A 13,988-nucleotide genomic window follows, 5' to 3' on the forward strand; every position below is an offset into this window, starting at 1 on the left:
TAACTAGGCAAAGTGTACACACAATATATTTATGTAGAAGGATTGAGCATTATTTATAAAGCTTATAATAGCATATAGCAAAAAAATTAAATTTCTCTCTGTGGAACATCAGAAAAAGTGTTTTAAAGTATGGTCATATCTGGAATACCATATAGCTATTAGGAAATGAACTAAGACAGCATCAGGGCCCCAGGCAGAGTGGCTAGCCACTGGGAGGAGTCCTGGATTCTAAGGATAAAGTTGAAATTGCTGAAGCTTCCAGGCATAAAAAAACAATTTACTGGCAATCAGAAGGAACAACCAGATTGTCATCAGACTTCCTCCAAGGAATACCACCTAACATTACCTCACTGCCACAGATCAGCAATTCCAACTAACTGCTAAACTGACTTGGTTTCTTTGCTGTCTGTATAGCTCAGTTGGTAAAGAATTCGCCTGCAGTGCAGGAGATCCTACTTCAATTACTGGGTCAGGAAGATCCACTGGAAAAGGGATAGGCTACCTACTCCAGTATTCTTGGGCTTCCCTTTTGGCTCAGTTGGTAAGGAATCTGCCCGCAATACAGGAGACCTCGGTTGGGAAGATCTGCTGGAGAAGGGAAAGGCTACCCACTCCAGTATTCTGACCTGGAGAATTCCATGAACTATATAGTCCATGGAGTTGCAAAGAATCAGACACGACTAAGCGACTTTTACTCACTTCACTAACCAACTGCCAAGCCACAGATTCACTGAGTGAAGATTAAACCAAGTATTTTGGTACTACTTTATATTTTTAATGCTGCTAATAGTAGCTAGCCTGATGTTACTATTATTCTTACTATGTGCCAGGTTCCATTCCAAGCTCTAAGCATTTTTATTTATATTTACTCATTTAAACCTCATAAGGACCACAAATGAACAGACACCATTATTCCTGTTTTATATTGGATTGGCTGAAAAGATCATTCAAGTTTTTCCATAGCATCTTGCAGAAAACCCAAATAAACTTTCTGGCCAACCCAACAGATAAGAAATCTCAGACAGAGCATCTTGTCTTCGCTAGTAAGGAGCAGAGCCAAGATTTATACCAACAGATCAATTACTCAGCCCACCCTCTGGACCTCTGCATTTGTAATGCCGCTAAATTAGTAAGATTCTGACTTAAGGAAATAATCACCTCTGTGAAATAAAACACATACCAAGGTTCAACTACTCTGGATTCACTTATCTATTTAATGTTTTAAATTACCACACAACAGACTCTCTCCGTACTTATGCTATATCTCATTTTTGGACATCTGCTTCTATCACAGAACGAATGAAGGGTGAGTCTTCAGTGTGACTGGAAAGCTTGCCCACTCAAGATGTCCTCTCTACAGCTAAGACTGCCACCTAGTGGGCTAAAACAAATAGCCTCATCAGCACAAAACAAAACATTTTGAGAAATAAAATACAAAAGAAGAGACAGATGGACAGTGAGAAAGACAGATGTTAAAATATGCATCACTTTTCAATAGATCTTCTCTGGAAACACATAATGTAAGTCAATAACAGAAAACCTCAGTTTTTAAAATTAAGTGATTAAAAAAAAAAATTTGAAGTGATTTAGGCAACGCCAACACTTTCAACTAATGGGCATCTTAGCCCTGAGCTTCCTGTGGTAGCTGTGACCCCCAGGGCTCTACAGCACTGTTATGAACACCACAGTGACATGCTGTGTGGCATGTTGCACCATATGTGTACCCATGTCATTCCTCCTTCTGCCTGGGCTCAAGGACAGAAATCTTACTCACTTTGCTGTCTTTGCTATCACTGAATGTGCTGAAGAACACATGAAAAGAAGCTGGAAGACAACATACTGTAGCATTTCTGTTTTATAAATGTAAACTATACCTTTACTATAACTCTCAACCCGGGCAATTCCACTCTCCAGGGAACCATTGGTGATGTCTAGATACATTTTTGGGACTCACACTGTGAGGGAAAGTCTGCTACTGGCACCAAGAGCAGCCTGGGATGCTGCTAATCGTCCCACAATGCACTGTGACAGCCGTGACTCCAAAAAAAGTATCCAGCTCCAAATGTCAACACTGCCAAGCTTGAAAAATCATGCTTCCTCCCAACCATCTTTAGTAAAAAGTATACAGATTAATGATAAATATAAATTTATAATAAACTGATAACACCACTAATAACTAATAAAAGATGATACCACTCTAACGGCAAAAAGCAAAGAGGAACTAAAGAGCTTCTTAACAAGGGTCAAAGAAGAGTGTGAAAAAGTCAGCTTAAAACTCAATGTTAAAAAAACTAAGATCATGTCGCTCAGTCGTGTCCGACTCTTTGCGACCCGTGGACTGTAGCCCACCAAGCTCCTCCGTCCATGGGATTCTCCAGACAAGAATACTGGAGTGGGTTGCCATTTCCTTCTCCAGGGGATCTTCCGGACCCAGGGATCGAACCCAGGTCTCCCACATTGCAGGCAGACGCTTTAACCTCTGCACCACCAGGGAAGCCCCTGATCATGGCACACTTCATGGCAAATAGAAGGGGAAAAGTGACAGATTTCCTCTTCTTGAGACCCAAAATCACTGCAGATGGTGACTGCAGGCATGAAATTAAAAGACTACTGCTTCTCAGCACCAAAGTTATGACAAAACAAAAGCTATGACAGTGTGTTAAAAAGCAAAGACATCTCTTTGCCGACAAAGGTCTGCATAGTCAAGGCCTACGGGTTTTCCAGTAGTCATGTACAGAAGTGAGAGCTGGATAGTAAAGAAAGCAGAGAGCCAAAGAGCTGATGCTTTCAAACTGTGGTGCTGGAGAAGACTCTTGAGAGTCCCTTGGACTGCAAGATCAAACCAGTCAATCTTAAGGGAAATCATCTTTGAATACTCTTTGGAAGGACTGAGCTGAAGCTCCAATACTTTAGCCACCTGATTCTAACAGCTGACTCACTGGACAAGATCTTGATGCTGGGAAAGACTGAAGGCAGGAGCAGGTGACAGAGGGTGAGATAGTTAGATGGCATCACCGATTCAACAGACATGAACTTGGACAAACTCAGAGATGGTGAGGGACAGGGAAGCCTGGTGTGCTGCAGTCCATGGGACTGTGAAAAGTTGGACACGACTTGGCGACTGAACAACAAAATAAGAAACTGAGCTAGAACCCAACTGTGGTTTACATATATAAAGTATTTCTTACATTGGTTAAGTACACAGTTGATTTTCTAGGAATATACGGTGCATAATGTATATGAATGTACTATCAATAACCTTTGTATATCACAGAAAAGCTATACTTTGTATGAATTTTTTTAGAACTTTACCAAGAATTTTTATCACTTTAGGAAAATACCAATTATGAATGGTATTTTCATAAACGAATGAATCACACATTTACTGAATCAAATGAATCATACATTAGTTCACTTGTAGCTATAACATTCAATGGTTAATTCTACATAAAAATGTAAACAACTTCTTCATTTATATTCTAGTCTGTATAAAAAAAGTCCACTGAACCTGATTAAATAATTAAAAACCACCAGGTTAACAAAAAAAATCAGTCATTCCTTCAGCGTTTGCTGTTTTCTACCTGAAAGATCTCTCCCTGCACAACTGCACACATGGGCACTGTCCTAACACTTCACCAGGCTGGCTCCAGCTCATACTTCCTCTTTTTTCCCACAGTGGTCTTTTCTGAGCTCCACCCTGCCTATTATTTTACTAGCTCAGCACATACCTCATTGAATTCTTTCCTAGCATTTGATACACTCTGCAATCACTTTTTATTTTGTGTGATATCATCTATTTTCCCCTTCAGAATATAAGTAAGCTCCACAAAGGCTAAAACTATCCTATGCTGTTCACCACTGTACCCCCTACATTACCAAGATGACCAAAGAATGCAACAGGAAATCGATGAGTATTTGTCAAAAAGTGGATTCATGAATAAATGATAACAGACTGTAACAAAACTCTCATAATGTATAACTAGAGAGTAAAAAGAGAATGAAGTTGATAAACTGATACCACAAATAAGCAAACTACTTAAAGTTGTAAGGAGAAATACTTTATATATGAATAACCAAAAGTAAATTATACAATTTCCAAATAAGGGTGAGGAAACATCAGATAACAAAAATGGTAAATACAAAATGACACTCACAACTGGTTCAGAGAGTTAAGACTAACTATATGCCATCTACAAAGGAAGTATCTAAAACAAAAGAACGCAGGTACAAAGCAAAAGAACAGGCAAAACTATCTCAAAATGTTCTTTAAAAGATTAGACATAACAGGATATAAAGCTAGAGTTCAAGTAAAATAACATCAAATATGAATAATAATTACGATACAATCCTTAAACTATGACTGTCAAGAACACTTATAAACTGAAAATTGCAGGAAAACATATAAAGCAGAAACTATTGGAAGTACTGGCTAAATTAACAAGAAATAGGAAAGCAACAGGAAATGTTAACATTTGTTCAGTCACTTCTCATATCAAGATGTGAAACAATCAGTATGTAAAGGAGGATCTGATATTTTCAAACAAAAACACAACAGCAACTAAAGTAAGACAGATAAACCAACAGGTAAATAAGGGAGAAAGCCCAAACACAAAAAGTTAGCAATAACAAGGGAAAATAACAGGCAATAATTCTTAAAGAAGGACATAATGAAAGAAGATTCTAAGAATATCTAAAAAAGCATGCTAGATACATTCACAGGTGTATGCTTTCAAATAATCTTTAAGGAATCCAATATTCTCCTAAAAGACAAGTAAGGAGAAAAGGCAGTGAAGGGAGGAAAAACTCTTCTTCCCTTTCTGAATCCAGCATTATACCCACACCAAACAGCAAGAAAAAAGCAAAAATCCTTAAATACATTAGTAAGAAAAGAACACACAAATACATAAACCAAACAAGTATTACTCTAGGACTAAAAGGATGGTTCAATACTGAAAAATCTAGTAATATAGTTCACCAAGGGCAGTCAAGATCTTAAAAGATGCAAAAATAATTTACTGTTAATCTTCCTAATAGCTTCCTAAATTATATGTATTTAATATAAATTACATATACATATCTCACTGTATAAGGGTTGTAAGAATATTTGCTGCAGCAACATTAAATGTTTGAAAATATATCTATCAATCAGACACATCTAATCTATAAAACGAAATACTAAATAGTCACACAGCATCACAGAATAACTGCAGTACAGAGAAAATAAACTGGAAAATTTTACAGAACTTACACCTAGAAATATATCTAACAAGCACATATAATCTGGGGGGGGAGTGTAGTGAAAATGCTTATTTTGCATTTACAGACAAATAATGAGGTGATGGGAAGAGTTTAAGCCAGTAGAGGCCATAAAACACAGCAAATGAAAAGAGGTTAACACTAGGGAACAGAACTCTACGTAAAAGGTACGAAACAGGAAAAGGCTGAGCAAAGTTACAACAACAGTATCCAGAGAAAGCACACACAAGGGACAGAAAAATCACAACCCAATATAAGGACTAGGGTGACAGCTACTACTAAATTCTAAGTGCACTCCCTACAATTTTTCCAATGAAATACAATCAAGAAACCCTACAGTTTCAGGCTATTTTTTTCTCTTGACATACAGAATTTTATTTAGAAACTGTTTAAAGTAGGTAAAAACCCTTGTCAAGAAGGAGCAGGTGGCAAATGGGTTCCCAATAAAATAGAATTCTAGGGCAATGAAAGTCTAAAAGGTCACAAAGGAGAAACAGCACCATTGTTATTTGAATAATGGCTAGCTGCTTGCATTTTCTGGCACTGTTAATCACTAAATCTGGATTTTCCTCTGAATTCCACAAAGAGCATGCACTACGCAACAATTTTATCGCAAAATACCTGCTTGCTACACACATGTCATGACAGGCTACCACCAGAAACAAGACAAACACATTCAGGCTATTCTTACAGAACTACTGTAATCTCTCTCCTATCAAACACGTGCTGTGCTTATTAGTTGCTCAGTTGTGTCCCCACCCTTTGTGACCCATGGACTGTAGCCCGCCAGGCTCCTTGGTCCATGGGGATTCTCCAGGCAAGAATACTGGAGTGGGTTGCATGCCCTCCTCCAGGGGATCTTCCCGACCCAGGGATCAAGCCCAGGTCTCTCTCGCATTGCAGGTGAATTCTTCACCATCTGAGCCACGAGGGAAGCTCAAGAATACTAGAATGTATAGCCTTACCCTTCTTCTCCAGTGGATTTTCCTGACCCAGGAATCGAACCAGGGTCTCCTGCAATGCAGGAGGATTCTTTACCAGCTGAGCTACCAGGGAAGCCCCGAAATCAAACACTTCCTTCAATTTAAACATCTACTTCCAGGACAGATATGCTACACTATGCTGCCATCTAGAGAGCAGAATTAATACTACATATTCTCTCTGAGAAAGTTTATGTTGTTGAAAGTTGGATGTGGTTAAACAAGAGATACCAAGAGTGAACATGGACATTTTAGAAATCAGTGAACTAAAATGGGCGGGAAGAGGCAGATTTAATTCAGATGACCATTATATCTACTACTGTGGACAAGAATCCCTTAGAAGGAATGGTGTAGCCCTCACAGTCAACAAAGGAATCCGAAACACAGTACTTGGCTTCAATCTCAAAAATGACAGAATGATCTCGGTTCGTCTTGAAGACAAACCAACCATTCAATATCACAGTAATCCAAGTCTATGCCCCAACCACTAATGCCGAAGAAGATGAAGGTGAACAGTTCTATAAAGACCTACAAGACCTCCTAGAACTAACAGCAAAAAGGATATCCTTTGAGCATATGAGACTGGAAAGCAAAAGTAGGAAGTCAAGAGAATACCTGGAGTGACAGACAGACAAGTTTGGCCTTGGAGTCCAAAATGAAGCAGGGCAAAGGCTAACAGAGCTTTGCCAATAGAATGTATTGGTCATAGAAAACATCCACTTGCAACAAAACAACAGACGACTGCTGTGGACATCACCAGATGGTCAGTACTGAAATCAGACTGATTGTATATGTTCTTTGCAGCCGAAGATGGAGAAGATCTATACAGCCAGCAAAAACAAGAGCTTATTGTGGCTCAGATCACCAGTTCCTTATCGTAAAATTCAGGCTCAAATTAAAGAAAGTAGAGAAAAACATTAGGCCATTCAGGTATGCCCTAAATCAAATTCCTTATGATTATACAGAAGTGACAAACAGATTCAAGGGACTAGATATGGTAGACAGTGTCTGAAGAACTATGGATGGAGGTTTGTAACATTGTATAGGAGGTGGTTACCAAATCCATCGATAAGAAAAAGAAATGCAAGAAGGCAAAGTGGTTGAGGAAGCATTATAAATACCTGAGAAAGGGAGAGAAGCAAAAGGCAAAGGAGAAAGGGAAAGATATACCCAAATGAATGCAGAGTCCCAGAGTAAAACAAGGAGAGACAGGAAAACCTTCTTAAGTGAACAATGCAAAGAAGTAGAGAAAAACAACAGAATGGAAAAAATTAGAGATCTCTTTTAGAAAATTGGAAATACCAAGGCAACATTTCATGCAAAGATGGTACAATAAAGAACAGAAACGGTATGGACCTAACAGAAGCAGAAGAGATTAAGAAGAGGTGGCAAGAATACACAGAGGAACTATACAAAAAAAGCTCTTAATGCCCCAGATAACCACAATAGTGTGAACACTCACCTAGAGCCAGACATCCTGGAGTTAAAAGTCAAGTGGGCCTTAGGAAGCATTGCTATGAACAAAGCTACTGGAGGTGATGGAATTCCAGCTGAGCTATTTCAAATCCTAAGAGATGGTGTTGTTAAACCGCTGCACTCAATATGCCAACAAATTTGGAAAACTCAGAGCAATGGCCACAAGACTGGGAAAGATAAGTTTTCATTTCAACTCCAAAGAAAAGCAATGCCAAAGAATGCTCAAATTACTGCAAATTGCACTCATTTCACATGCTAGCAAGATTATGCTCAGAATCTTTCAAGCTAGGCTTCAGCAATATGTGAACCAAGAACCAGATGTACAAGCTGGATTTAGAAAAGGCAGAAGAACCAGAGATCAAATTGCCAACATACACTGGATCACTGAATAAGCAAAGGGAATTTTAAAAAAATCTACTTCTGCTTCACTGACTATGCTAAAGCCTTTTATTGCGTGGATCACAACAAACTGGAATATTCTTAAAGAAATGGGAATACCACACCATCTTATCTGTCTCCTAAGAAACCTGTATGCAGGACAAGAAGCAACAGTTAGAACTGGACATGGAACAATGGACTGGTTCAAAATTGGGAAATGAGTACATCAAGGTCGTGTACTATCACCCTGCTTATTTAACTTATATGCGGAGTACATCATATGAAACACTCTGCTGGATGACTTACAAACTGGAATCAAGACTGCCAGGAGAAATATCAACAACCTCAGATATGCAGATGACACCACTCTAGTGGCAGAAAGCAAAGAAGAACTAAAGAACCTCTTGATGAAGGTCAACGTGAGAGTGAAAAAAGCTGGCTTAAAATTCAACATTCAGAAAACAAAGATTATGGCATCCAGTCCCATCACTTCATGGCAAATAGATGGGGAAAAAGTGGAAATAGTGTCAGATTTCATTTTCTTGGGCTCTAAAATCACTGCCAATGGTAACTGCAGCCACAAAATTAAAAGACGTTTGCTTTTTGGAAAAAAACCTATGAAAACTCTAAACAGTGTATTAAAAAACAGAGACATCACTTTGCAGACAAAGGTCCATACAGTAAAAGCTATGGTTTTTCCAGTTGTCATCTATGGATGTGAAAGTTGGACCATGAAGAAAGCTGAGTTCCAAAGAATTGATGCTTTTGAACTGTGGTGCTGGAGAAGACTCTTGAGAGTCCCTTGGACTGCAAGGAGATCCAACCAGTCAATCCTAAAGGAGATCAGTCCTTAATATTCACTGGAAGGACTGATGCTGAAGCTCCAAAACTTTGGCCACCTGATGCAAGGAAGCTCACTGGAAAAGACCTTGATGCTGGGAGCAAGAGGAGAAACGGGCGACAGAGGATGAGATGGTTGAATGGCATCACTGACTCAATGGACCTGAGTTTGAGCAAACTCAAGGAGGTAGTGAAGGCCAGGGAAGCCTGGCACGCTGCAGTTCATGGGGTTGCAGAGAGTTGGATACGACACAGTGACTTATGGACAACAAGTCATTAGACAATATTTCAAGTTAAAAATAAATAACAGTATAAACATATTATTTAGCAATATGGGAAAAACCACTGGAAGAATTTAAAGTAAAACCAGTTAACTTACTTGCCATAAAATAAAGGGACTGGAACCAGAGAAAGGAAAACTACATCTGCTTTTTTCTGTATCTTTCTTACTATTTGAAAATGTGATACTAGTGGTAAGTTTAAGACTATGAAAAATTTTTTTCAAATGGATTAATTATGCTTAAGGAATCAGTTGTTTATTTAAACTCAGAAGGACTTAAAGATCAAGTCCATTTTTATGGTTTTAAATAGGAAGAACTCAATCTGACAATTATAAAAGTCTCTATAACAGCAGAACTCCAAGTAAGAGAAACACAGGCGAAACAAAAATTGCTCAGCTGAATCTTTCTTGAATGAGCACCTATCACTACAATATACAGGAGGAGTTGACTACTACCCTGTTTTACATACAGGAAGCTTATTTAGAGAAATGGCATTATAGAAGAGCCGTAATACTTTGCAAATTTTCACTTAACTAACAAACATTAATAGAGAACCAACTGTATACAAGGCACTCTTGATGAGGATTCTCACAAAAATATAACATTCTATTTCCTACTAAAAATAAAAGTCGGGGCTTCCCTGGTCCAGTGGTAAAGAATCCGCCTTGCAATGAAAGGACACCAGTTCGATCTTTGGTCAGGGAAGGAAGATCCCACATGCCTTGGGACATTTGAGCCCATGTGCCACAACTACTGAGCCTGCTCTCTGGAACCTGTGAGCTGCAACTACTGAGCCCACGTGCCCTAGACCTCGTGCTCCGTGACAAGAGCAGCCACTGTATTAAGAAGCCCTCACATGGCAACTCGAGAGGAGCCCCCACTCACCACAACTAGAAGCAGCCCGTGCATAACAAGGATGCTGCACAGTCAAAAATAAGTAAGTTTTAAAAAATCACGGTCATCTAAGTAACTTTCGGTTGATAAAACTACAGCACCACAAGACTCAGGATCCACAGCTAGATAACACCTAAAAGAAAAACCTGGAGTTACTGCACAAATTACAAACCATAAGCAAGGCAGGGCTCTCCAGGAAATGCATTTCTTTTACAAAATTATTCATTCAATAGAATCTCCTTTAAAAATGTCATAGGGAAAAAAAAAATGTCATAGAAACAGTCAATAGGATTACCAAACTGGGACAGCAATAGTTTCACTCTACTGCACTTTGCGTCTTTCTATATTGTTAAAATATTTTGCTGGAGTTTGAATTACTTTTGAAATTTTATAATTAAAATGTTCAATTTTTCTTGCCTTTTAATAAAACTTCAAAGTTAATACAAATTTAGAGTAAAAGATATTTGCTTAAACGGGAATATCTACTTGTCTAGAAATTTCTCAAAACTAAACTCTTTCACTTCTATTTTATATGAAAATATTGATGAAATATTTGAAACTAAAATCCAAAATATAAGTATCATGCATTTAGAAGACAGCATAGAGCTTATTAGCATCCAACTCTACAACCGCCAGAAAGAAAAACATTAATCTCCTTTCTTATCCAACTGGATAACCAAAAATTCATAACTTTTTTAAGAAAATATCCATTTCCACAAAAAGTTAGTATTTTTTTCCCCATCATGGATCGAGCTTTCATACCAAGATATGAAGTAGTATTTGTAAAACAGAAATAAACTCCTGTTTGGTATAGCTGAAGTATGAGAACAGGAAGTTACTGTTACAATACAAGTACAATTAACCTAAAATTTTTCAAATTACATATTTCAAATTGTATTGCGAGAAATACATTAGACATATAAAGTTGTTAACTCTAAGAGATGATAATGCTAAAACAGCAGTATAATACCATTTAAAGTTTTAATTGTATTATGAACAGTATGAATTCTATCATCCTAAATTTGTAACATGTCTGTATATTACAGAAAGTATCTAGAAAGGAAGGCTCACCTTCATCCACAGAAAACTGACAGCTCTTATCATTGAAGAAAAGAATTTTCTTCTTATCAGGACGGTTTACAAATAGTATCTGGTCCCCTAAAGCCTTAAAGATAAAGAAAAACTTTTCAGTTTCCAAATTAAATTCCAAAAAAATTTTTCCAAATTACATCACTCAAGATTTTTTCTTAAACAACAAAGGATTTCCAGCTTCTTTAACTCTCAGCATACCAATAGGGTCCACTAGACCAAATTTTAATTCTAAAGTTTCTTTCTTGAGCAGTTTGACTTTTAAGGATTGATATTTTGAAACTTTGAGAGATCCTTCACAGTTCAAAAAGAAGAAAAACTGTTTTAAATATCAGGACAAAAGTCAATCCATCTGACAATTACAACTTGGTATAGCGGGCTCTTATTAATCTGTGGGAAGAAAACCATGGATCTCAATGTTCTTACTTGCCCTTGAAATATTTTGTTACTTACTTATTCATCATTATCCATCAGTTATTTCCAGTCATGCTTTGAAAAGCTAGAACCCTAAGATAATGGAAGAATGATTAAGTCATCTAAACTGTGTGGCTATGAGATAAATAGCCATCCTTCAGTTTTCTTACTGCATTGCCCAAAATACTGCATCTTTACAGAAAAAAATAAAGGGCTTGACTAGTTTTTGTTGTCTTTTAGCTTTGATTGAACACAACTGACAATTAAAATTTTCACTCACTGCTCTAGCGAGGACAAGAAAATCAACATATTTCATTATTATTAATTAATGAGAACAAGAATGCAAAAAGTCTGATAATACTCTGGACTATAATGATGGTAAAATTCATCACAGAAATACACTCTCAAACTATAAGTCTTTAGATGACAACATCACAGATGAATAATCTCAACCTTAGGCATCAACAAGGGCTTCCCTGGCAGTGACAGTAAAAAATCTGTCTGCAATTCAGGAGACCTACGTTTGATTCCTGGGTCAGGAAGATTCCTTGGAGAAGGGAATGGCTACCCACTCCAGTACTCTTGCCTGGAGAATTCCATGGACAGAGGAGCCTGGCGGGCTACAGTCCATGGGGTTTCAAAGAGTCAGATATGCCTGAGCGACTAACACTTTAGGCATCAACATGTGAACCATATGCACTTAACAGATACATAAAGAGCATTCCATCCAAAGACAACAGAAAGAATATATACTATTCTCAAGTGCCCACGTGACACTCTCCAGACTAGTTAATATGATAAGGCACAAAACAAGCCTTAACAAATCACATCCAGCACCTTTTCTGACCACAACGGTTTATAAAACTAAAACTCAATTATAAGAAGCTGGAGGATTCACAAATAACAACAGAATAAGTCCACTACATATGAACAAGTTCTGTTCTGAGAGCGCATTCCTAAGTCCAATTTGTCTGTTAAGTCCAACAAAGCTAGCCTAGATACCCAACTAACACAACAGGTTATACAGGATTATACTGTAATAGATTTATAATAGCTTTCATACAAAAAATACACAGAAAACAAACAAAACATTTTAAACCTTACAGAACAGTTTCATGAAAAGTCTAGTAGTAGAGTACAACAGCTGGCATACCAGGGCTGGCATCAAGTGAACAGGCAAGAAGAGCTAAATGACTGGAGGAAGGAGAGGAGGTAGGAGTCAGGATTGTCAGCAAGAGCAGATGGAGGTCCCACTACAAGTTCACCTGTGCCTTATGTGATTGGACATGGAAACACACATTTGCCTCCTTGAAAGTTTACTACTTGAAAGTTGCTATGTAGGGGACTTACTGTATGCTGCTAATTGCTGGGTCAAAGAAGAAATGTTAAAAACACCTTGAAAAAATGAAAATAGAAATACAATGTACCAAAACTTATGAGAGGTTATCTGTATGCAGGCCAGGAAGCAACAATTAGAACTGGACATGGAACAACAGACTGGTTCCAGATAGGAAAAGGAGTACGTCAAGGCTGTATATTGTCACCCTGCTTATTTAACTTCTATGCAGAGTACATCATGAGAAACCCTGGACTGGAAGAAACACAAGCTGGAATCAAGATTGCTGGGAGAAATATCAATAACCTCAGATATGCAGATGACACCACCCTTATGGCAGAAAGTGAAGAGGAACTAAAAAGCCTCTTGATGAAAGTGAAAGAGGGGAGTGAAAAAGCTGGCTTAAAGCTCAACATTCAGAAAACGAAGATCATGGCATCCGGTCCCATCACTCCATGGGAAATAGATGGAGAAACAGTGGAAACAATGTCAGACTATTTTTTGGGGCTCCAAAATCACTGCAGATGGTGACTGCAGCCATGAAATTAAAAGACACTTACTCCTTGAAAGAAAAGTTATGACCAACCTAGATAGCAGATTCAAAAGCAGAGACATTACTTTGCCAACTAAGGTCCATCTAAGTCAAGGCTATGGTTTTTCCAGTAGTTAGGTACGGATGTGAGAGTTGGACTGTGAAGAAGGCTGAGCGCCCAAGAATTGATGCTTTTGAACTGTGGTGTTGGAGAAGACTCTTGAGAGTCCCTTGGACTGCAAGGAGATCCAACCAGTCCATTCTGAAGGAGATCAGCCCTGGGATTTCTTTGGAGGGAATGATGCTGAAGCTGAAACTCCAGTACTTTGGCCACCTCATGCAAAGAGTTGACTCACTGGAAAAGACTCTGATGCTGGGAGGGATTGCGGACAGGAGGAGAAGGGGACAACAGAGGATGAGATAGCTGGATGGCATCACTGACTCGATGGATGCAAGTCTGAGTGAACTCCGGGAGTTGGTGATGGACAGGGAGGGCTGGCGTGCTGCAATTC

The 13,988-nt window shown here is 38.3% G+C and overlaps 1 protein-coding gene across 2 annotated transcripts in view; it reads right to left on the reverse strand.

The window, feature by feature from the left end:
- GTF2E2 (general transcription factor IIE subunit 2) overlaps positions 1 to 13,988 on the reverse strand; it is an 89,573-nt gene that overhangs the window by 16,052 nt on the left and 59,533 nt on the right. For both annotated transcript variants that reach the window (XM_052661349.1, XM_052661350.1), the window contains exon 6: positions 11,177 to 11,270. In XM_052661349.1, coding sequence (XP_052517309.1) covers positions 11,177 to 11,270 — 94 coding nt within the window. The remainder of the gene's footprint in view (positions 1 to 11,176; positions 11,271 to 13,988) is intronic.

The sequence above is a fragment of the Budorcas taxicolor genome, chromosome 24, assembly GCF_023091745.1.
Source record: "Budorcas taxicolor isolate Tak-1 chromosome 24, Takin1.1, whole genome shotgun sequence".
NCBI lineage: Eukaryota > Metazoa > Chordata > Mammalia > Artiodactyla > Bovidae > Budorcas > Budorcas taxicolor.